Source organism: Chiroxiphia lanceolata, chromosome 19 (genome assembly GCF_009829145.1).
Source record: "Chiroxiphia lanceolata isolate bChiLan1 chromosome 19, bChiLan1.pri, whole genome shotgun sequence".
Lineage (NCBI taxonomy): Eukaryota > Metazoa > Chordata > Aves > Passeriformes > Pipridae > Chiroxiphia > Chiroxiphia lanceolata.
In genome coordinates, this window is record NC_045655.1 from 4,638,451 (window position 1) to 4,664,405 (window position 25,955).

Sequence of the window (25,955 nt, forward strand, 5' to 3'; positions counted from 1 at the left end):
GGGATGTACCTGTGTGATGGCAGCTTTGCACCCTGTAGGATCATCTACTACCTGAACCTGTTGGTTTGGATGGGGAGTTCCATGTTTGATTGGCATCATGTGTCTTGGAGTGCAGCTATTAGATTCCTTTTAAGTGTAATGGCATTGGATGATGAGTTCCAAGGGTGCAGTTAATGCTTTCCTGCTGCAAGTGAGTGTGGTGAATGTGGGAGCAGGCTGGAGCTGTTCTCCACCTGAAACAGGGATAGTGTGGCAGTGAAATCCTCTGCACCGGTAGTTTTGCTCTGCAGATCCACTCCTGTGGTCTGCAGTACTTAGCCATGAAGATGTAACATACTTCATCTTAAACATTCCTGTTTGTACTCCAGTACTCTCATTAGTACACTGTCCCTCTGCTGCAGTCCAGGAGAAACTGGAGTGTTAAACAAAAGGAAACCTGTAGGTGAAAAACAAAAACTCCAAACCCAACAAACATTCACTGGGACTTGGGCAAGTGCTTAAACATGGACTCTTCAAACTCCTGACTCATAGTTCATCTGCATCCTTAGTTTATAAAGACTGTGTTTCTACTCTGGGATTTCCCCCAGCTCTAGTGACTGGTAGTCAACCAGCAGAAGCTGAAATACAGCCAGGTCAGTGTGCCTTGAATTGCATGATAATAACTACCCTAGTCTGCTTTATTTTTGTTCTAATCTAATCTACTGCAGTGGTTGTTTACCCTACATGTACATGAAGTAGGGTCACAATAAGTTAACAGTGGGTGAACTTCCAGGGGGAGCCCAGGTCCTGCAGGCAAACAGTGCCTGGCACTCTGCTCTGCTCGGAGCCCTGCCAGGATTTTACTGCTCTTCAACCAGCAATCCAAAATGGAATGTTAGAAACTCCATGTGCTGCTGCTGGAGATGCAGCCTGGAGACAGGGTGTGGAACACAGGTGCTCTTTTTTCTTCTGATCGTGGAATTTGTATTTTACAGGTTGTGAGAGCAGGATTATTAATTCAGTCTTTTGGGCAACCTAAAACCTGCCTGTAGTTTTAGTAAGATATTTTAATTGAATATGTTGGTTTTCACACCACGTTCTCAACTGATGCTGTGTTTATTGAGTGTTCTTTGAATGGCATCTACACTGTGCTCCTGCACAAATTCCACATTTGGTGGAATTTCTGAGTGACTACAGGAATCAGGCTGCTGTCCTTGTTTAGGAGATCAGTTTTATGTTACATTCTTCGAGATAAGTTGACAAGAAACTGGGGACACCAAAGTCCCAGGTCCACAGCTGTTGGCAGTGGGTGATATTCTGATGTTTCAGAGGAAGGAATCCCCTGTTAAAGCAAATCATGTATTAAGGAGGGACAAGTGCAGGACAGGGACATAATTCGACAGTGAAAGGCTCCAAAATGCGGGATTACTAAATCATAAATTGAGGTCAAACAAAAACCCTTGTCAAACTTCATTTAGGACTCCCCATAGGAACTAATTTTGCACCCAGACTTTGAAATTAGAGGGTTTAGTTTGAAGCTCTGTGATCACACCTGTACATGTAAGTCCTCCACAGACTTATCTTCTCCACAGTGGTGTGACTGAGGGCTTTCCCCCATTAATTCCCTTGAAGGGATATTGTAGGATTTTACCTTGTGAATGGGTAGAGGCCTCCAGTTTCCAGACTGATTGTCTTTGTGTCCAGGACACGGTGTGGCCTTGTATCAGTGTTACTTCATAAAAACAAATCTTCCTTTCTTTTTGTGGTTTTCCTCTTTTCTCCTCCAACTGTATATTTATAAAGATTTGGTATCTCTTATAATGTTGGGGGTTTTTAAATGCTTCAGTGAGGAGGATTTTTCTTTGTGCCTAATCCAAATCTTCTTTGTTGCAGTTTAAATTCGGTGCTACTTACCACAGCTAAAGTAGAAAGATTTTACTCTGTGCTCCTCTACCTCTGTCTTTAACACCTATTTGGATAACGGGGTTGCCATCTCTTTAGATTAATTGAATCCAAGTCTGAAGTCTTTTCCAAGAGCCTGTGCTTTTTTGATCTCTGATCCTTGGTGCTGTTTTATTGACTCTCCAGCTGACCTGTATTTCTGTTGCTGGAGATAGACCCAAACTGGACACAGCACAGCAGCTGATAAATTTCTGACCATCTGTGACATTGTTGCTTTGCCTTTGCAGTGAGATCCGCTCTAACACCTGCTTTTTTTCCTCCCCAAAACTGGTGTTCAGCCAGTTGTTCCCTGTGCTTTATTTATTTAAGATTATTCCTACCAAACATGGTACCCTGCACTTTTTCTCACTGAATTACTCTGCTTTTTTTCTGCATCTTGAGTTTATCAGGTTGTTCTCCATACTGTCCCTCCTTAATTGTTTGGCAGCCCCATGACTTGATATATTCTGGAAACTAAGTGCACACATTTTTCCAGCAGCAAAGTGGTTAGTAAAAATTTTGCTGCTGGCCATGTGTCATACTGCAACAAAAATCCATTGATTCCCTGCCTTGTTGGAGGGCTTTTGTGGGTGTTTTATTGTAAGTTTACGTACCTTGTTCTTAAAACTATTAAATTATAAAGGAACCATGTTCTTACTAACAAAACTTTGCACATTGGTTGAAAAGTCAGTAAATTAGTTTTATTGCCTCCCTTTCATCCTTTTCAAAAATACCTGTGATTGTGCCACAGGAAAAAAATCACCCTCCCCCCTTTCCCTAAAATTCTTGATGATGTTTTTCTCTCTTCCCCTGTAAATTATATGCTGTCTTTGTCTTTTGCTGCTCTTCCACAGTGTTACCCACCTTCTGCTCATGCTTTAATGACTTAGACACAGTTGTTCCTGTGGTAAATGACAGCAGGCCCAGCCAGTGGAGGAACATCCCATTTCTCTCGGGACTTTTTAAGCTGTTCTTATTTTTGCTGGTCTGATTTCCTATTTGGAGTGGTGGCAAAATGTTTAGCTCCATCTCCTTTTCTTCCCTGCTGGTTCATGAAGTTTTCCAGAGAAGCCAGATCATTCCTTCTTCCCGAATTTTAGGAGAAGGGACTTAAATACATCTTGAGCGCTTCTTGCTCGGAGCCGTGTTCACCAGCCCTTTTTGGGGAGGGAGCCAGAATGGAACGTGGCAGTGGTGGAGATGCTGGGGGCAGGAGCAGCTTGGTTGTTGGTGCTTTTTGCTGCCCCTGGAGCAAAGCTTCCCTCCTCAGGGAAGAGCCCCACGAAATCCCTGGGAGAGGAGAAGTGAGAGAAGTGCCATCATCTGGGGGCTCAGCACCAGCGCCGGCGGTTGTTGGCCATCTGTTCCCAGCTGACCTCTTTAGAGAGGGCTAAAGCAGAAAGAAAAGTACTGTCACTTTAGCCCTCGTAGGGTCATCTGTCACTAGTCCCCCTTTCCCACTGAGAATCAAAACTAATATTTCTTCTTGCTTATTAATGAAGCACTTAAAGGTTGATTTATTGTTGCTTTTTATATGCACGGTGCTAATATTTTGTTGGCCGTCCTCAATTTGTCCCCATGTGTTTGTGCTGGGGTTTTTTTTTTCATATTCCTTCTTATTTATTTGACCTAGTTTTGCATGCTGCTTTCTTTTTGAGGTGATTGGAGAGCTTGTAATTAGGGACCAGCTTGACTCTCCTTGATTAATGACTGAGCCTGGCTATCAAGGGAACAAAGCTGGCACTTCAACGTCACTCCAGCTCCTTGCCTTCACCAGTATTTACTCTAGAAAGGTCACAGAGCTGGGCTGTGTAAAGATGAGACAAAACCAGCAATAGGGAAATGTGGAGTTTTAGTTTATCCATTCTAGAAGTCATGAAAACAAGGAGTGCTGCTGCTGTCGTGACTTCTTGCTTTATGTAGTATTCCTCCTATACATGTGGAGATCTGCATTGTTTAGATTCTTGGTGATTTCCAGGAAACAGCACCTGCCTCTTCCTGTGGGACAGTATTTTTCAGTTGCCCTGAATGAATTGAAACCTGCCTTTCCAGAGTTTGCTGCTCTTTTTTTTTTTTTCCAATTTCACACCCCTTTTCATCACCACTCTTCAAGCTGTTTTCTCCCTTTGTTATCTCAGCCACTTCTTTCTTACCATTTAGAATCAGATCCTGAAGAACTTTCTAAATACTAATTTTCTTCGTCTCTGTTTGAAAAATGTGTGATACCAGATTTTGAGAACTTCTGATTGCTTTGTGTTTCTTGTCTGTGCTGTCCAGACCCTTTTGCATGGATCTATTAATTCCTTCCAAAAAGCCTCCACTGGTAGCTGCCTTTGGATGATTATTTGCCAGTTCCTTACAATTCTACTTTAAAGATCTTCTTTTTTTTTTTTTTTTCATTTCTTTTTTTCTCCCATCCTCACTGCTAGGAAAAACACCTTCACAGGAATGCAGGAGGGCCTGTTTTACGGTGAGGGAAGTCAAAATGAGAACACTACTTGAGCAGTTTGTAGGATTTCTGTCAGTAATAGCAAGTTTCACAACTGTCAAGAGACGTTATTCCAGCAGGATATGAATTTAAGGTACAAAAGGTATTCTGGAATTAAGATATGGGGGTTAAACCAGACAAAGGCATCTGTAGACCAAGATTAATAATTCTGTGCTGAAGAGGTAGCTTTTCTATGTTGTTAAATAAACCTTCAGCATCTTACAGATACAACCAAATTCATTAGGCTGTTGGGGTTTGGAGCAGTGTCACATGGAACAGGAGAGGCAGGTCTCTGTTTTGTCCTCAATTACTGCAGGAACTTTTGAACTCCAAAACACTGTATGGGTAATAATACAAATACACTCTACTTGAAGTTTGTTTAAGAACACAATATTCCCTACAGGTGTACTGCAAAATGCTGTCAGAACATCACATTAGCTCTAATTCAAAATAGCAGCTGTGGAAGCAATCCAATGCCTGATACCAACTAGAAAACTCAAGTTCTTACTTAATCTAAGAAATAAATCAGCTGAGAGTTGTTATTTTTTTAAAGGGGATTAATAAGCCTTTCTGCAACAGGCACTGACAGACCAGAGCCACAGTCCTCAGGTTGTTCTCACCCTGACCTGCAGTTCCTCCTGTTTTCCTGTTCTGAGAGCTCTTAAGCACGTGCACTTTAAAGATAACCTCGGTTTAGGCTTGGATTTAATAAGCTGTTTGCAACCTGTGAAAACAACACTTGATTCTGTAGTAAAACCCTTTGCTCGTGAAAATCCCCCACGCTTCTGATACATCCAATCCATATATATTAAAAAGGCAAACTCCTGCAAGGATATTCTGAGACACTCCTGGTTTAAAACACGAGCTTTGTGTTCATAAATGTTTTAGCGTATTTCCTGTAATAAAGATTAAACTGTCTCTCAGGAAGTAAAGCTGCAACACGTGCCTCTGACAACGTAATCCAACTTTATATAGCAATGTTTTTATTGTTTTCCTTTTTGTTTTGCTCTTAGATGACTAATTTCTGACTAGTGACAGCAAGAGTTGCCATCTGAGGGGCCGCTTGGAGCTTCATTTCTATTTTAAGCAGATTTAAAGCACATGTATTCAGAAGTGTCATTATGTAAATCAGTTTTGAAAATTGAACTCCATTAAAAATTATGGTATCATTTTCTGAGCTAATCTGAGGCTATTTTAATATCAGAAGTGACAAACCCCAACAACCAAAACCCAGGGTTTGGGGCAGAGTGGCACTTCTGCCTCAGATGTTGTAATTGATGTGATAATATGGTTATAAAATGTGTTGTATTTTTAAAGGAGCAAAATGTTTGCTCTTCTTTGATTTGGAAGATCCACTGAGGTGTTGTATTACCTGGAAACCAAAGTTCATAGTGGAGTCCAGTGTGAGGAATGAGACTTTGGCAGTGATGAAAGTTGATCCCCAGTGTTGGACACTTAAGGTTTGGCTGGACAAGGTGCTTGGGCTGAGAAAGGTGGGACCAGATGATCACTGAGATTCCTTCCAACCTGATGTTCTATGGAAGGAACTTGATATTAAAAAAAGAGGCCTAGCAAGAAAATAGATACTTTCATAGCTTAAAGAAGACTCTGCATATAAAGCAAAGTGGTGGTGGTTTGTTTTTGTGGGGGCTTTTTTGGTTTTGTTTTTAAATACTACCTTGAGTATTGAGGGGGCTTTAAGTGTAATTGGTGGTGTAGTGGAATTGCTGTAATGCTGTGGGTTTTCTCAAGTACTAACAAGAGGAAGCCAAAAAGTTTCTCATTTTGCACTGACTTGTCTCATTCACCTGCTTTAAAAAAAAAAACCAAAAAAGGCTTGAACTTCCCCTGGCAATAGTCTGACAGTTGGGGAGAGTTCACTGGAACACAGGCTTTGTAGAGTCTGGTGTGACTTGGGTAGGGAGCACTGAAAATGAAGGGACTGGATGTTGTTTCTTTGTAGTTCCTGGGATCCTGGGGACTTCAGTTCTCCTCTGGAGCTTAAAGGAATAAAGGCAAATCTATTACGGTTTCAACTCACTTTCTTTTGGCAATGTAAGTTATCACTTTTTGCAGAGCCCTAGAAGAAGCCATTTAAAAGTACAGTTTTAAGTACCTTTTTCTTAAGTGCAATTTAACATGAGTTGCAAACACCCACCTGCAGCTCCTGTGAGCAAACATTTCTCAAACCTTGATTTACAGTGTGAGCTCTGAAAGGTGGCCCTTTGGAACTGGAATAAAGCTGAGCAGTCATGCGGGTGATGAAATTTTGGCCCTGACAGGAAGTGATTCAATATTTGAAGTACAGATATCTAATGCCATTTCAGATGTCCTGACCTCCAGTGGTGCACCAGGCACTCCCAGGTGTGCCTGACCTCCAGCTGCTATTCCAGACCCTGGATCTTGCCCATTTATCTCACTTCTGCACATAATTTGGGTGCAGTGAAGTGTCTAAAAGGGCACTGTCATCTAAGTTTAGACCTGTGAAATGCTGAGTGTAGTGTTTACTGTTTTGGGTAACACAAGGAAAGGGGGGAATCTGCTTTGATTTAGTCTGGAGCTCCATGCAGGATCTGTGTAAGCATTGAAGCATCTTCAGTGGCCAAAATCAGTATTTTCAGGCAAACAAAAAAGCCAAAAACCAGAACACCTTTCAGCAGCTGAAATCTTAAATTTATTACAATGTTCCATTTTTATAAGAAGCCAAACTGTGTAGGAATAGGCAAATTTGTTAAAAGGGAAATGAAAGAAATAAATTCAAAACGTTTCAGGGGGAATGTTTGAAAACACGATGTGCGAAATGTCCTTCAGCCAAAGGGCTGAGACACACACAGACCTGTTGTGATTAAAAATTTAAGCAGAGAGTTTTGTTACTAAAAAAACCCTTTTTTAACAACAACAGAAAAAAATCTAAACAAAAAAAAGGGGGGGGGGCTGTAGGCTTTGGCAAGTTAAGTGTAGAGCAGTAGTGAATTAGGCTAAAGGTGGTCTTGGGGAGTAATTGGAAGACATTGAATCTAATAATAGTGATAGTAATGGCCTCAACCCATCAGAATCAGCCTTCTCAGAAGATCTGTAAGGCTGATAAATGACCAGGACCTGAAGAGCTGTCAAGGATGATAAAATAGTTATAGAGAAGTAAATGAATTATTTGCATTGGTATTTATTGGGAAGGATGTTAGGGAGGGTCACTGCTATAACCATTTATTACAGTGATGGACATAGCAGAGATAAGAAGCTTTCAAATAGGTTTTCTTCTCGATTTGGGACAGTTCAGGTTAAATTTTAATCAAGATGCTACTGGAACAGTCCTGTTTTGTATTAGTGCAAATGATTCAGCTACAGTTTATAGGATGAACACAAAATAGGATGATTGGATTTCTTCCGGATCTTAGTGTACAAGTCTAGAGAACAAAATTGATGTGTATGAGAAATTAATACAGCACGTGTTTGATCAAAAAAAGAAAAGTAATTCAAAAATAATGTACTCATTCATGATCTTTAAAGTATATTGTGAATCACAGCTGTTGAAAGCCAGCAAAACTTGCACTAATTACCTAGGGTTATTCCTTTTTTGCAGTTTTAAACTTTCTTTCCCTAGAATACGCTTAATATTAAATAGTACTTGTGAGTGATTGTGGAAAGAGGTTCCAAATACGATCTATCCTTTCTGAATTTTCATTACCTACTGGTTTATTTGTTGCTAGTTTCAATTTTGGAACAGCTCTTTTTTTTAGTACTATTATTGCAGCATTAGAAGCAGCCTTTATTAGACACGAGATGTAGAAAGTTGGCAATACAAGTATGGATTGTTTACTTTTCTAGATAAACTTGGTCTTATTGTAAATCTCTTCCCAACCTTTGTTCTTATCAGGGAGAAAGAACAAGAAACACAAGAAGAGGAACATTTGATGGAAGAAAAGAAAAAGAAAAAGCAGGAAGAAAAGAAAAAGAAGGAAGGTGCTCAGAAAAAGGTTTGTTCATGTTCCTGTTGTAAATGAGCCCTTTACTCCTAGGAGTAACATGCAAGTGTTGATGGATTACACTGTTTATTTTGGTTTTAAAAAGGAATCGATCACTGTCTTTTCCAGTATAAAAATTAGGCATCATAAAAAGAGTGAGTAGGTTCCAAACAGATAAAAACTTCACAGGTTTTGTGTCTAAGCCAACAGTGTGTGTGGATTCAAAGGGGTAGTGGACAAGTTCCCAGAAGTTACTTCTGCTGAGTGTTAAAAAGTTCACAAACATAATGTTTGGTTCAGAAAGCCTCTTGTTTCTCAAGAGAGAGAACACTAGATGGGTAGATGGGGTCAGTGCCATTTCCCTTGCCATACTTTATACTGCCTCTTTGGCATCTGCTTTTGGCATCAATCAGACAGAGGTAGCCATTCTTACATTTCTAATACGTGGAGTTGAATTAACATTCTCCAGTTCTTAACTGGAACTAATGCCTGATATGTGTAAGGACTTCCTGCACAAAGTTAGGCCTGCAGCCCTATAATTATTAGGTATAATTTTGAGTATTGACCACTAGTTGATTTGTTTTGTTCTTTTCTTCTTTCAGGCTGCTGAACAAAAAACCAAAGGTAAATTCATGTTTATTCTTTGTGAACCGTTTGATATTTTTATGGGCTTGTTTAAAAAAGAAGTGCTTCTGCTTTTCATCCTTTGTGTCTGTTTATTGGGGAGAGTATATCTTACTAGGATAGTTCTGTTCCTAAAGCTTTGTTGGAGGATCTGACTATATGTTGGGTTTCTCAGCTTTTGCTTATATTGCTGTGTATCCTATCCAGCTTTTTGACAAGAATATATGGATTAATTTTCTGTGAAATGTGACACAGCATTTGTCCTCTTTTTTTCTCTGGTCTCAGGACAGATGTAGTTCTCCATTTAGTTGTTAGTTATTTATCTGTTTCAAAGACAACTAATGGCCACACTGCTTCTGCATGCACAATACTCAATTTTGTGGGCAAACTCAGTTCATTGAACTTACTAAAAACTATTCCCCCCACTTGCACCACTGCCTATTTTTCTTCTTGGGTGGGTTTTCTGCTTGGGAAGAGACTGGGGCTGGTTTGCAGCACAGTCCAGGAAGCAGCAGAGGGAAGGACTGGATCCCCCTTTGTGGGCACTGAGCTCCCAGGTGCCCTGGGAGAAATCTTTTTGTCTGGTCTGTCCTTTGGGTTACGTGGCAGCACACAAAACTCAGGCTGTGGAACAGTTCTGAACCAGTTAATATGCACTGTTATTTATTGCTGGGTAATTAGGTGACAGGCAAGTGGAGCTTCCCAGATTCCCAAAGACTGGGAATTAGAGAAGAGCCAAGCCTAACATAAGGGATCGACTAAACAACTTGTGTTTCAGACACTTTTCATGTGTTTATACAGCAGAAATTAAGCATTGCCTCAGTAATACTGAATTCAGAAAAATAAAGACCTGACTATGATGAAGACAGTGTAACAAGTAATTTATTGAAACTCTATCCTTTTCTTTCCAAGTTGTTCCTATGTAGAAAGTGTGAATTCAGGAGGTTTAAGTTTGAATTCTGTTGCATCTGCCCCGTGAGATCTCATGCAGCTTATAACAGTGGATTTTGCTTTCAGAAGGCAGCAAAAGTAGCTAAATCCCACCAAGTCTTAGGCACATAAAAAAACTTTGGAATGAAGATGCATGAGAGCGATTTCCAGCTAAATATAATGTTTCTGTTTCCTGCAGTATTGCGTGTTTTGTTCTCTGTATCAGCTCATTTCTGCGCGAAAAGATTTCTCTGTTCTATAATGGATTATAATGACTTTTTAATATCACAATTCAGTGGCAGATGTTTTTGCTGTCAGAGTAACTGCATTCATTTTCACGTGCTAATGCAGTGGCTCTTCATTTCTGTTACTAGTGAGACTCAGCGCCTTCTGCTTTGCCTCTGTGGGATGTTACTATTTCTGTCTCTTGTTGTGACAGCTTTGCTTTTAATTGCTCGAAACTGCCAAGTTCAAGTTTTTAGATAATAACTTCAGTTTTTCAGGTATGCTTGGGAGTTCATTTCTTTCAAGTATTTTTGGTCTGCTCTCCTCATATTTAATCATCCTGTGCTACTGCTGTAAAATATGAATTGGGAAGAAGACAACAGTGAATAAAGGTAGTTATCTTAGAGATTAAGTAGTTTTGGCATTTATTGCTTCATCTGTCAGAAGCAGCGATGCACCTTTTTGTAGTTCAGCCCTTGGAAGGAGTTGATCTGTCCTGCAGAGAAACAAAACCTCCTGTTCATCCTCAGGGCAATGGCCAGGGGTTATTTACAGTCCTTTAAGTGACCCTTCTTTGAATTTCCTTTGTCTGGCAACTACTCATTTCTTTTAAGGTTGCTCTGTGGGAATGCTTTTCCACTTCGTGGTAGAGTTCCTTACATTTATCTGTAGGAGGGATGTGCATAAGCTTATGATAGGTAGCAGGAATTTCCTAAAATATGGAAAATATTAATACAGAATTAAAGAGAGGAAAAAGTTGACTGAACCTTTTTTCCTCAGATATTCAAAGTTGACTGTAAACTTTATTGCAGTGCTGCACCAGCTATTTTATTTGGATACATTTTCGAGGCTGAGTGACAAATGCTGCTACAACTAAAAGGCAACCACAGGGATTATCACTGAATTTAATTAATTTATTTCCTATCTGGGACACAGTAATTAAATTAGTTGTAAAGACAGGATGACACAGTAACACTGAGTGGACTGCATCAGGTATCACATGCCAGTGGGCAGAATGTATTAAATCAGAGATTAAAACTGGGCTGAAACTGATCGTTTTGCAAAATGTAGATTTTGGTAGGTGAGATATAAATATGACTTAATGTAGCTGCTTGTGGTAACTTAAAAGAAAATTGCTTCATTTTATGCATGTGTCATTCAGTTCTGCAACTGGGTTGCCATAGCAGTGAGAAATGCTTGCACCAGTTGGAGAAAATAAACCACACAACTGGAAATGGGATTTGAAGGGTTTTTCAGTTTGTTTTTCGTCTGATTGGAGACAGTGTGTTTATGCTGTTCCTTGTTTGCTCTCAGCAGTGTTTGGGAAGGAAAAGACACTTTGTTGAAGTGGATTGGAAGGGCTGAGTTTGGGAGTTGATAGCGAGGGAGGGTTTACCCTTTGGGGGTGTGCTGGAAAGCTGGGCTCTTATCAAGGTCCTTTTTAATTCTTCTTAATTAGTAATAAGATTAATAATTAAGAGCAAGTAATAGTAAAGTTTTCATTTATTTGTCCAGCACAAAGGCAGATGTGGAGATGTGTCCCGTCTGATAATGAGCTCGTTTGCTTTGTACACGAGCTCTGATCTCTGTGAGCTCAGATGGGGCTGTTGCATGTTCAGTCTCTGGTGAGGCCTCAGGAAAGAGAAACTGGTAAGGAGGAAGGAGGTTTCCTGTGGGGGTGTGTGTGTGGTGTGTTGTCAGTTCAGTATTGCCCTGAGGCCTCAGCCCGAGCTGAATGTTTCCATTTGTGATGTGGAGCACAAACCCCTTCCAAAATAAACACACGCACTTCCACCCACAGAGGAAAGGTATGTGGCTGCTGCTGGAGTTACTGGTCCAGGGGTAGGAAGTGCTCCCTCACACAGCCCTTGCATCTATTTAAACAACTTACATTATTTTTTGCTGTTTAAACAACGATCCAACCCTTTAAATCTTCTCTACATAACGACTCCTTTATTTCCTATTTTTTTTTCCTGCAACATTGTTTGCCAAAGTATTTTTGTGAGGCTGAATCTTTTATAAATACCCCTTTGGCAACAATTCTAGGGAACGTGTGAAAGGAAGAAAGATTGAAGAGCTGATAAGTAGCTGAAATGTTTCTCAATTACTTGAGAACAAATGAAAGTAGTCTTCCTGTTCAGCTGAAGAGGAGAGCTGCAGAATTAGATGAGGTGAAATGAGCAGGTTTTTATTGCACATCCACCTTACTGTTCTTTTATGGTAATTTTTTGAGAACAGGACTATTGAGCACTGGCTATTAGTGTTTATTTTACATGTGTAAACTCGTGCCAGTTTATATGCACTTGATAAAGAAACTTGGTGCATAAAGGCTTTTGTAATGAAAACATTCAGCTGTAAGTACCAATAAGAGTTCTGTTCTGTATTGTACATAGTCACTAGTATGGGAAATGGCTGTTATTTAATAACTACAGGGGACTTTAGGGGAGCTGTGCTCCTGATAAATAGTATGAGGTCAGCTTGTTTTGCTGCCTGCTTCTCTTCCAGCCATCCTGCTGCAGGTGCACAGGCACACAGGTGATCAGTTCCTTGGCTGCTGTACTCACACCCCAGCTGAATACACTTTGTCTAAAGCAAAGTTGAAGTGCTGGTATAAAATAGTTTAGGTGGGTTGTTACTCAAACATCCACCATGGTAATTGAAAGGCAAAGTATCCATCCAGGTCTCCAGCATTACCTCTAATGAAGGCAAGTATTAAATCTGCAAACAGAGAGTTAAGTCTATACCACTTTTAGTTTAAAGTAGGAAACAAATATTTGATTAGAAATCTTAATCTGGACAATATTTCTGTAAGGCAGAGATGGCCAGTCTGCCTCTTGGACCTTCATGATCCTTGTAGGTCAGTCTTTGGCATGTTCATGGCATGGGACCAGGAAGAGAGATGTGGGCTTTCCAAGGGGAAAATGGGAACTTCAGCTCACTGCTTGTGAAGCAGGATTGCAGAAGCTGGAGTAGCTGCAATAATCCTGGGATTCAGCAGCTCATCCAGTGCTGCCCACCCTCTGTTAAAGGGGTACAGTGAATCCTGAGCATTGTTCCTTTCCACCCATGGTCTGTTCTGGAGTTTTCCCCTCCCCTGGGCTGTCTGGGCTTTGTATCTTGAGACTCTTTACCATGTCATGATTTTAATCAGGAAGGTTGTCTGCAGACTGGGAGGTTATTTTACCAAGGTTTAGGCTTTAATATGTTTGATTTTGAGAGACTTACAAGAACAGAAAGCACTTAGCAGTATGTGGTTGCTTAGTAAACCATTGTGATGTTGCAAATGTTGGTATACTTTCTTCAGGTTAGTTTTAAAATTTGCATAGCATTTTTTATCCCACAAGCTGTACTGTCTGTATATTTTACCTGGAGCACCATGGTCAACTGTATTATAAAGGGGAGTTAAAGGGAAAAAAGAATGGGTGAATATATCTGAAATACCATCCCCTGCTCTGGCATTTCTATTTAAATGACAGGAATAGTGGCATACCTGTCTTAAAAGCCAGGCATTTCCATTTCCAAATTAGCCATGTAGATGGTTGCATAGTTTTAAATTGATTCTTTACTTACCCTCCCCAAATGGGCTGTTAGAATGTTCTCTGTTGGGCTCATTTGGATGTGAATCACCTTCCTGTAACCTCCATTCTCCTCATACAGAAATGCAGTTTGTGTACACTGATAATGTGCTCTTTCTGGCTGTGGTAGATGTGACTGATGTTTAATGGTAGTTCCATAGAAAATAGGGGAAAATGAAACTTTTTAGAGAATTTCATTGGTATTTTAAGTGGAATTATGTGTGTAACACAATTAGTCTTTTTTAAAAAGTAAAGTCTTGAGTTTTTCTGGTTTGTGTCGTATTATTGTAGGAACCAGCAGAGGCTTTTTCCATAAGATTAGAAAATGTGTTCCAGCCTACAAATCAGGTATGATTTTCAACAGATTTACAACCTCTGACTCATTTGAGTATTTATAGCTTATGCTTGAATATCTGCCTCTGCCATCTTGTTAGTTAAGTGCTGTGTTTGTACTGAACTGCTGCACATTGTAGTGACAAAATGTGCCATAAATCATCATTTCAGAAGGAGGGGGAGCACTGCAGTAAGTTCTTCAATTAGATCTTAATATGCAGTCACTTGATAACTTAATGATAACCTGTGGCCATACATTAAGGCTTAATAACACAAAAATGTTTTCTTTTTGATAAACGTTATCATGGTGATGTTTTGCTATTATAAGTATCTTTAAACAAACATGAGTTTGTTCATAAAACCGACTGAGATATCAACTTCTCTGATAGAGGGGTAATTACCGTTTTATAGCCTGCAAAGAACTGAGTATGGAGGTAATTTGTGAGTCTGTGCCATAATACTGGGTGAAAAGGAGTAGAAAATGCAAAAGATTAGAGCAGACAGGAGGAGCAATTTGCATAGTCAAGGAGACAAAGCAAGAAGGATGAGCTGGGAGGCTGGGAGTTAACTAGTACAGGAAAAAACTTTGGTTTCCTGCTTATCTTTTTCAGTTGGGATGGCTGTGACAAGCCATTGAGTTCTCGTGGTGGCAGTAGTTCAGTGGTATTTAATAGGGTTTTATTCTCACAGGTGTAAGCAGCATTATGAGTATCTTCAGCATTGCCATTATGAAGTAAAGGAAAAAAAATTAAGGTAGTGAGAGTAAGTGTATGGATAACCTGTGGTAAACTATATTTGTAGCACTTTCTGTGTTGGTCTTCAAAGGTGTCCAGCTAGAGATCTGCTTTGAGAATTGGTGTCTTTTTGCAGGAGAGGGATTTGTCAGGGCTGGACACTCAGAGCCCTGTAACCAAGTACTGGCAGCTCAGAAGGTTTAAATCTTCTGTAGCTCCTGTGGAGCTTCAGACTCTTTAGCTTTCAAATAAATCCTCTCTTCAGACAACAAGGCACCAAAGCAATTAGTTCAGGTTTTTAGGAAAAAAAGAAAAACAAGCAAACACAAAATTCTCCAGGGTTGTTTGAAAATAAGGATAACCCAAGAGATACATTCTTCCTAATGTGTTCCTGTCCTGAGCTGGATTTACAGGACACCTGCCCCAAAGAGGTGCTTCCAAGTCTTTTCCTGGAGTTGCTGCTGCTTCCTTCCTGCTGGTCCAGTAAAGCACCTCCAGTCCTTGTTGCCTTGTGAGCTTTGCACATTCCTCATCAGGGAATACAAACTTTTATTTTCCTTAGAGATGGTCTGTGGTAGTTTGCCATCATGCAAATGTAGGGATGTTCTTATAATATAAATACAGGCAGAATATTGCTCTGGTCTTCCACGTGCTTTGCCTTTTCTCAGTTTCCTCAATTAGGAAATGATCTGGGCTTATCAGATTGAGGATGGCAGCAGCCTGACCTGTATATAGTTAGTTTTAAAACTAGATGAAAATGAGAGCTTTCCAACACTAGACACAGTTAATTAAAAGCATTTTTCAAATGCTTTAAATGTTGTAAGGGTTGATAACCTAGGCAGTAGGACTAACATGCTTTCATCAGGTTTCCCTTTACATTGTCCATTGTCAAATACATTTCAAGCCTGGGATATTATCTCTGCACGAATACTCTGTGAACAGAGAGTAAGCACAGATTAGGTAACACCAGTTTGGCTTTTCTCATCTAGACCTAATTGTCAGGGTGCCCTTTGGTGGGAAGCGTTCCCAGGTAAATCCCTACTTTGCTTTCTGAACAACAAAACCACCAATACAATTGTTGACAACTGGATATTCTAGAATTTAAATTCTAACACAGCTACACAATGCTAACAGTGGTGGTTAGGGTCAGACTGCACGCTGGGTTATGGTTATTTATCTGCCCACAGTGGGTTCTTTCATCCCCAGTGCTGTGCTGCTTTTGCAGTGCTGGGCATTCCCCCAGTGCACTGTGTTTGTGAAACATCAAACTGTTGCACTTCTGGCATCACAGCAGCTCAGGCATTGGCATATTCTGTTCTTCTGTCAGTCTGCTTATAACTGTTTTCCAATTGTAAATAGAGTGTTGTCTGACACTTACTGTCCATCAGAGCATATATGCCCCAGTACTAGAGACCAGATGTATTTTTCCATTTTAACATGCCACTTCTGTATTTGCTGATCACAACAGACACCCACCCCACATCTCTTCACTTTCTTACCCACCCAAAAAAGTCTGAGATTTGTTTTCTTGGGAGTGGCTTTATAACACAGCTTATGTGTTTATCAGTGTGCTCCTCCCTTTGATTTCTAAACTGAAGTCTTGTTCACTTTTATTTTAAAGAAATATGCCCATGAAGGTAATTTCTTGTCTGCCTTGAGGCCTGGCTCACTTAGGTTTTCCTGGAGAAGGCAGCTCACAGTTTCCCATGAAAAAATGACCTATGAGCTTTGATTTATCTGCAGTGTGCTGACCACTTTCCATTATTAGATTATCATCTTGCTATGTGGAGGAGGCTTGTAACGCATATAAATATAATATTGATAAGATCTGCAAACTGTGAGCTGGAGGAGGGGTTCATCAGGGAATGTATTAGCTCGCTTTGGTGATGATTGCTTTGAGATCTGTGCTGGGTTTCTAACGTTTCTCAATCCCTTCCTTGAGGAGGATGAAATCAGCTTTGAACTGTAACTCTAGTACATGCTCTTGGGGGGTAGTTACTGTACAAATGCTGAAGAGGGTTATCTTGGGAAAACAAAGGGAACAAAACCATGAGTTTGATTCTTTTACTCTGTGTGTGAAGCCTTTGGCCTGAGGGACCTTGTATTCTGGTGTTGACATTCCTCTACTCTGAGAACCCAGACTTCCCTGTGTTTTGCTAGATAATTTTAATGTTTTTCTCAAGTTCTTACAGATCATAGCCCATACTTTACAAATCCTACAGGACTACTTAAATGTGTGTTTAAGCAGCTCACACTCTTGGTCAGGTGTGTGCTGTGCAGGTGATCCTTCAGGTTGTTCCTGACCTGGCTCAGGCAGTGCAGTGTGCATCAGCATCCAGAGAGGTGGTTTGCTCATGAGGTTGATTGTAGGTCCAAGATCACCACGAGATGAGGTGATTTTCCCTTTAGGCATCCTGCCCTGGCGTTGTGGGATGGCAGCAGTGGCTCATGCTAAGCTGTCTTGTGGGACTGCATTTAACACCAGCACTGAATGCTTCAGATGCTCCTCAGCTGCCCTGAGCGTGGCAACTGTTCTTACTGTTTGCCCAAGGGGAACAGCTGAACTTGAGGCCAGATTCAAGCTCTCAGTTGCCTCTTCCCATGTTAACAGAAGTGGTTCTCTGTTGTCCTAGTCTCCTGGAGATCTGTCCTCCTGTTTTCAGGATGCCCTTAATGTTTCTGGCATCATTCCTGATTTGGCTGCTGTTGCTGTCTTTTTTTCAACAGTCTATGGAGCCAGACTTTTCACCTTTCCAAGGCCAGACAGGCTCTCATGAACTTCTGCTCTAAAGCACGAGTTACTAAGCTGCAGAACTGACTCCTCAAGTCTGTTTAAAATTCAAATGCCACACATTCAAATGTCTTATCATCATAGTACTATATATATCCCTTTAGATGAACAGGAAGGGATTATCTTAACCCTCTCCCCATTCTGACAGGCCCAGTAAAAGTTCTTGAAAGATGTATTGATTATTATCATTGGAAAGTCATCTTTGTACAGGCCTGAACAGTTTTTCCTGTAACTTCAGCCCCTTCTTTCTTGGCTGCTTTGCCCAATGTGTGGAGGGCAGATTTCCCCTCCTCTGCAGGGACCTTTTTTGTGTTTTTCACTTAACAGCCCATTCAGTTTTTCGTTGTGCTAGTGTTTTCAAGCTGTTTTTCAAACCATAATAATTTACATTTCTCTTCTTTGGAAGGCCTTCCAGTTGGTCCAGAGTTATTTTTTAAATGCAATATCTGTATGTTGTGGTTTAACCCCAGCAGCAGCTCAGCCCCAAGCAGCCGCTTGCTCACCCTCCCCCAGTGGGATGTGGAGAGAACTGGAAGAGTAAAAGTGAGAAAACTCGTGGGTTGAAATAAAGACAGTTTAAGTAGAGCAAAAGTCACACACACAGGCAAAGCAAAACAAGGAATTCATTCCCCCACTTGCCATGGCAGGCAGGTGTTCAGCCATCCCCAGGACAGCAGGGCTCCATCACACGTAACAGTGACTTGGGAAAACAAACAGCACTGCTGCAAATGTCCCCCTGTGTCGTCTTCTTCCCCAGCTTTGTATGCTGAGCACGATGCCATCTGATCTGGAATGTCCCTCGGGTCAGTTGGGGTCAGCTGTCCTGGCTGTGTCCCCTCCAGCTCCTTGTGTCCCCCCTTTCTCCTCCCTGTCGCTGTGGGGTGAGGAGCAGGAAAGACCTTGGCTGTCTGTGAGCCCTTCTCAGCAATAGTGAAAACACCTGGGTTATCAGCCCTGCTGCCAGCACAAACCCAAACCACAGCCCCATGCCAGCTACTGTTAAAAAAATTAACTCTATCCCAGCCAAAAATTAACTGTCCCAGCCAAAACTAGCATGCTAATTGAAGGATTATTAAATAATGTTGAGTTTACTGTGTAAGGATAATCTGGTGCTTTTCACAAGTAAAACCAAAGGTTGTTTTCTGTGCCTTTCAAGCTCACCCCATTGCACAGCTCTGTAGTCTGGGCTGTTCCAAAGCAGTGCTGCTTATTCTCCTTCAGTTACCTGTCCCTGAACTGGGCTTGCTTTAAGGAGCTCCCAAGTTTTAGATACCTTCTCTAATTCTGTGAGGATGTAGATTTAATAATACGGAGTTTCTTCTTCTCACTCTCCCTGTTTCTCCTCTTTGCTCACTAACCTTTTTCCCTCTGCAAGCTGTCCTTTGAAGTATACATTTAACTGTATTACTTGCTTTAGTTTCCCGACAGTTTCCACTGCAGTTGTTTAGGTCTGGTTGACAAACCATGAGAGCACTTCCTGCAGTGCTGGAGGTGACAGGCTGTCCTGTGCTGCTCACTGTCAGGTCTTTTCAGGTGTACCTGTGAACATCAGGCATCCGAGGAGTGACTTTCTTCTCAAAAGGAAAAAGTCTCCAGAAAGAAACAGGAAGAAAATAATGTGTTCAGTGCCACATTTCTGATAGGCTTCATCATAATTCCTATCTTGCTATAACTTCCATATCTTGCTGCCAGCTTCCAAGAGTAATAATTATATTTTTTGTTTGTTGTATAGTTATTTCTAATCTTGTCCAGTGGTCACTGTGGGAATTGAAATAGGAGGTCATCTTCAACCTCCTCAGTTGTTTTGCTCTTCCTTCCCAGAAAAGATCACTTCACGATTTGGTACCTTATTGTGTCTACTAAGACCCTAAAAAAACCCTAATTCTAACTTAAAATCTCTGGGTAATAACTTAGATGCACAGCAACAACGAACACTTAAATCCATAATCCCATTTTACCTGGGATGTATTTGGGATGTTGAAGCTCAGCTTGTTCCACCCCCGGGGTTGTCGCTGTGTTAATGCACCCTTGCTTTTCACATTTGCTTGAGATGTTTTAATCCTTATTTGCTGTATTATTTTGATGGAAGTGCTGCCTTTCCTCTGGGTGTTCACAGCACTGACGTCATTGTGGCCGGTGGCAGCTGTGACAGTGCCGTGTGCTCCCTCTGCTGTCACCAGCTCCCTTCTCAGCACAGACGGAGTTTCTTTCTGGAAACTAAAGAAGTAATGTGGGCTGTATTTCTGAAAAGTGATTAATGGTAGATAGGGCCCATTTTTGCCTGAAGTGTCTTGATGAGTCTGTAATACAAGTTAAAGTCAGGGTGGTGGGGACAGCATTAACACCATCAGCTGGCAGCTACAATAACTTTTTATTTATGTGAGGAACTGGGAGCATCTTGGATTTGCCTCCCCTGGCTATCCTACTCCCAACGTGCAAGAAACTACTTTAAAAAAATCAAACTTACTGATGCTTTTTTTAGTAGATCTGTAAAGCCACTAAAGAGCTCTTATTTTTGTACCCTGCCTAGACAGACATGGTGTTTTCCTCTTTGTTTGCAGTTGGACTTACTGTAAAACATTTTCCTTTCTTTCTGCAAAAAGCAGAAATAAAACTCTTTGTAAGCTGGACACAGTCATTGAAGATGTGGGAATTTACCCAAAGTATTTGTAAAGAAAGAATTTTAGGATGACACATATTAAGCCAAGCTGTATTTCTCCTTAAAATGCTGGTGTTACTTCTTTTAGCTCAGTCTAGGCTCATTTCTATGAAGTAACTGTGTGTAATGCATGTGGAGTAATTAGGTATTCCTTCCTAGTGAGGGGAAGACATGTGTCTAAAATAAACTGAGCAGAATTTTTGAATTAAAATGAAGTAATAATATTAAGTTATTATTAGTAATCTTTATTAAAACATCTTTAATTTCTTTTAACATTCATGTAATAGAATCTGATTTACTGGGAGTGGCATTTAATTAATTTAATTCAATTTAGAGAGTTAACTCTATTACATATTAGTACAGAAAATTACCTCTGAACAGTCATTTCTCACTGGTGACATGCAATAAGTTAATTTAGCTCGGAGTTCGTTTGGGTGCATTGTGAGTTCTTGGTGAAAGTTGCTATGGTGACAGATCACCAGAGCTGTCACTGCGACAACAACCCCGCCTGACGCCCTCCTGGAAACATGGGCAGGTGTTGGAATCCTGGGAAGAGCTTCCTCGGGAATGCCCCGGCACTGCCAGCCCTGTGCAGCTCTGCCCCGCTCACCGAAGGGGTGGGGTCAGAACGGGCAAAACAAACCGAACTCCCTTCGGTGTTTGGTCTTTCTTGGCTTCATCTCAGCTGCAGTGAACTGATTGCTAAACCCCCGTTGAATTTTAGTTCGGTTCCATTAAGGAAATTTTCCTGAAGAATCAGGATAGGAGAAGCTCTCTAAACTGCTAGGTCTGCTTTTCTTCGTGTTTCTGAATAACTTAATGCCACATACGAAAACCAGGATTTAATGCACGATAGCACTGGAGACGTAAAAAGTCTGTTCAGCTTTAGCTGAATTAATGAAGAGTTTGCTTCAGATTCGGTGTTGAATCTGAAATGAAGGCTTTGCTTCAGATTCTGCAGGTTTGGCTGTCAGGTAGACAAACTCTCAGTTCAAAAGAAAAACCTTCCAATAAATAGGCCGTTCATTGAGAAGCTCATTCAGAAAAACACTATTGCATATGACATGTCATGCTTAGATTTAAGAGCAAGCATTAAAAGAATTGAAATAGAATTTTTAAGTTCAGTGTTCTTCCACCAACTCCCCCCAAGATATATATGCAGACTTAAAAACTTGTTTGTTTGTTTGTTTGTTTTTTAATCTCTAGAGCACAACTTTAATTTAATTGGGTTTACCCGAGTAAGGGATTGTTCTTCAGTTTGAGCTTCAGGTTTTTCACAGCTGCTCATTTCTGAGGCAGAAGAGTGACATTTCCATGGGACTGCTTGTCTTTGCAGTAGTGGGAACTGCATCCAGAGTAGGATGTAGAACCCCAAACAGGTTTTTATGATTGAAAATCTGTGAATTTTTTTTTTAAGTACAGCCTCCTAAATTGATAACGATGTCCCTCTGGTTTTTTACATGTTTTTAAGAACCTACCTTGCTCAAAGCATCGATTCTCAGAATAATTTTGTGAAATACAAATGATCTTTAATTATCCCAATAAGGATTCAGACTTTGACATCTAAGGCCAAAATATTTCAGGTTTAACTTTCATGGAGTTGGCTCCATGCGTGGTTTCTTGGGGTGATGCTACCTGAATCTTGGAATATATCCACACTGCCCAGGAGTGGGGAAGCTGGTCCATGCTGGGCACTGTGTTGGCTCTGCTTCAGTTTTTCATGCTGACTGATTTAAAATGATTGCTGAGATCACTGTCTTTAGAGCTGTAGTGTAAACATATTAAGTCTTCTTTTGAGATACAATGTGAAAACTGGAAGGGTTATGCCAAAACTACAGAGGCCTTTCAGTGGCTGCCCACAAAATCGTTACTATTTTAGGATTCCACCTCAAACATTCGTTTGGTACCATAAATGTACACGACAGGAGAGCCGAGGCTTTGTGTTTACACAGGGCTGGAGTCAATGTGACATGTGTGCCCAGTGCCATGATTCCAGCAGCACAGCCAGTGTCAGTAAACATTACACTTCATGCCCCACCAGCAGACTCGTCGTCTGCGAGCGGTCGACACCGCGCTTTCACAGGCACGTCTGAGAGGAGTTAAATAACAGCCTGCTCGCCCTGCATCCACCCCAGAACATAAACCCAATGCCTGGAGAAGCTGTATTTCTGGTTTCCAGAAGGAAAATGTGCGTGTGTATAGCGACTGCAGTGTGTCTGGGCTGCTGGACCCAGCGTGGTGCAGTGGTGTGTATCCACTCTCCAGGCCTGAGGCGTTCCCGGGGCATTGATCTCGGGCACACGGGCCAGCTGCCTGCACACCCAGTAGGTCAGATGTGTCCTGGACACATTGATCCCTCTGTCCACATGTTAAGACATTGATCCATAAACACACAGTGGCAATTTCCAGGCATTCAAAAAAAAAAAAAAAAAAAAAAAAACAACTGGAGTCTTTACCTTTTTCGTGGCTCAAATGTCAAAATGGAAAAAGAGTTTGTACCTGAGGCAGCACGAGTGCTTGGTATTCCCAGTTATCCTGGGTGGGATGCCAGTGCTGACTGTACCCTGGGAGACCCTGCAACTCCTTGGGTGCAGAGACCACGGGTACAGCACATATTCCAGGTGTGATACAATCGGTGTGCTGCTGAACAGATTTCCTTAGAAACAATCCAGGATGGAAATGGTGGATATATGAGGGATCTCTTTACGTTACCCAACCACGTATGTTTATGGAAGTGGAAGCATTTACACTGTGATTAACTCTCCTCGAGCCCCAGCTGAAGAGTGGGCTGTTTCCTGTAGATCCATCAGTGTTTAAGGTTTGAAGGAAATTTCAGGCTCTTGTATACAGTGAACCAATGGATACTGAGATTATCACAGTTTTCAATTACTTATGAATTTACTCTGAATTTTCGTATTTATCTGTTGGTGTGAATGGTTTAATGACTGGGTTTCTGTTGTGAAGAATATTTACTGTTCAGTCCATGCCTGGAACTGATCTGTGGAAGGAAGAAAAAGGAGCATATCCACTGTGATGGCTGCACCATTTGTAAATTTGTGTTTTTTTAAAAATTCTTTTTCATATGAAAACTGTGTGTAAAACATTATCTAATGAGATTAAATGCACACAGTCAGCTTAAAATTGAAGGATTCAGTTCCTGGTTCTGCCCAGACCTCTTCTGTGACTCTGTATGAAGTTATTTAATCTGTTATTATATGCTTGAATTTTCCCACTAGTACTTGCAGTGATGGTAGTGTTGGGTTTGGATAATTTAACTTTAAGCTGTTTCCTGTCTTCTCTGACTCCTTTATTGTGTAGATACTGATGGGATTCATTGCCTGGAGCAACACTGAGGAAGGGTTTGGAGGGTGAGAGTAGAGGTGAAGGAGGGAGCACATGCCCGTGACTGGCTCCTGACATGTAAATGCTGTGATCCTTTGCTGTGTGACTGAACTGTTGGCATTGTGTTTGTGGGGTTCTCATGTCCTGTTGGTGGGACAGAACTTAATATTTTTCCCTAGTGGGTCTCTGTAAAATTAGTGGAGTTCAGATATTTCTAAATACTCTGGGAGGGAACACAAGATGTGAATTCTCTCTCTCTCTCTGAAGAGGCCTGAGCACTCTTTATAGGAAAGTCTTATATCAGAAACCTGAAAAGACTCTGCAGACATTTCTAAGTGCTTGCTGAGAATCCCTGTCTTCATTCAGAGCTGCCCTCTCACTTAAATTTTACAGTAGTAATTTCCTGCACAAGCTCATTTGTCTCAGCAGTGACTCTTATCTCCCTCCCGTCCTTCTTACACAGTTCTTAGTGCTGTTGTTTCTTAATGTTATTAATACGAGTGATTAAAAACTTCTAATAGCTTCATTATTTTCCTTTTATAATAGACAAGGTGGCTTTCTAATGTCAATGCATTGTCATGCTCTGGGGGTGGGAATTGAGTTTACAGGGAGCCTTGAGTTCAAAGTTAAACATGTGATGACACGTTAAAGGAAATACGCCTGCGCTGAGATGTCAGAGGCTTCAGGACAGATGTAGTTTAGGGAGCAGCTTTTAGCTGGATGTATTCATTTATTTATTTGTTGCTTTACAAGGGGTGAGTATTTGGACGAGCCTGTGTGTGGAGAGATGTACATTATTAATGCTGGTATTCGAGTTACATGAATTCATAAAGGCGCCTTCACATCCCTTCACGTTGGGGAACGATCGCTTGAAAGAAAACAGATGAATTGTTAAGTCTTGAAAGTTACCATCTGTTATCAGTTCACGTCCTGAAGGAATGCAGCTATGCTAATCTAACTGTTCCATTACCCAGAATCCTGATTCCTAGCTTGGACTGCCGAGTTTGAGGCCTGATGTATATGATCCAATTCCTGTTCATCAATTAGATGACGGCAAACCCCATGTGTGTGCACTCAGAGCCTTCAATAAACATGAGAGAGCTTGGCTTGCAGTGGAAGAGCATCATATTTGCTTTGGATTATCAATCTATTGTTGATGACAACCTATCAACCTAATTAGCTGTACCATTTTTAATGGCACAGCTAATTAATTGTGAATTTGAAATTAAAATTATAATCAGCGCTAACATGGAGGAAAGCAGCGAGGAAAATATTAAAGCTGTTAAAAGTGTAAATATTCGTCACAAGACTGGTGCATGTGAAACCAACCTGAATAATGTAGAATGGGATTGAAGAAAACTTTTAAAAATACGTGTTGAGTCACCCAAAACAGGTTTTGTATCTTTCTCTCAAAAGAAGTATTTGTCACCCTCTCTGCTGACAGATTTGAAACAAAAAAATGTAGATGCTGTTCCAGAAAGGGAAACGAAATCTCGTGTCTGAGCTCTGAAGCATGCAAGGATCTGTGTTTTTATTAGGAGCTTCTCCACCTCTTAAGTTAAATTTGTGAATACAGAGTTGTGTCAGTAGAGTTGGGCTCTGACTCTTTGCTGCTCAGAAGTTCTGCTGCAGGGTGGGCTGTGCTGGGCTTGCACAGAGGAATCGCTGTTGTGGTGAAGGGATAAAATGTCACTCAGGATTGATACAATTCCAACTTGACATTAATCAAGAATGAGATGGGGAGGGTCTGGACAAGTGGGGCTGGTGAAGAAAGACCACATCTGAAACTTATTTAAAAACCAGCTGAAGCTGGAGGGAGTGCTGGGACTATCAACCTGGGAGAAAAATGATCTCTTTGTCACGGCTTAGGGAAGGAGAACTGAGTAAGATGGATTTGGAGCTCCATTTGACATGTAGGGTGGTAGAAAATGATGCTATTAAGGTTCTTGAGAGGTCATCTACTCCATCCTCTTGCCCTGAGACAAGATCATCAAACCTGTATCATGTCTACAGATAATCCCTAATCGTCCTTATTGTTAGAAATGTAAATCTAAATCTCCCTGACTGCTGTTTAAACCCAGCAAGTCCTGTCTTATTCACTATGGCATGGAGCAAATTATTTCCTCCTTTTCCTTTGTGGTTTTTTTTTCTCTTTTTTTCTTGCTTTGTGTACCCAGTGTCTTCTAGACTGAACATCTTCCTTGTCCCTGTCTGCTGTGGTAGTTCTCATTTCCAGATTCCTGTGTCCTTTGTACTCTTTCCAGGTAGTCCAGCTCTTCCTTGAAGAGAGATGGGTACAGACAGTGCTGTAGGGAAGGCTTTATGATACCAGGCTGAAGCAGATGGGTTACTCTGAGCCTCAGAGCTGGGTA

The 25,955-nt window shown here is 41.0% G+C and overlaps 1 protein-coding gene across 1 annotated transcript in view; it reads left to right on the forward strand.

The window, feature by feature from the left end:
- Positions 1-25,955, forward strand: part of TNRC6C (trinucleotide repeat containing adaptor 6C) — a 98,311-nt gene that overhangs the window by 11,928 nt on the left and 60,428 nt on the right. The window contains exons 2-3 of the mRNA XM_032706417.1: positions 8,283-8,382; positions 8,973-8,994. Of these exons, the coding sequence (XP_032562308.1) occupies positions 8,320-8,382; positions 8,973-8,994 (85 nt within the window). The 5' untranslated portion in view covers positions 8,283-8,319. The remainder of the gene's footprint in view (positions 1-8,282; positions 8,383-8,972; positions 8,995-25,955) is intronic.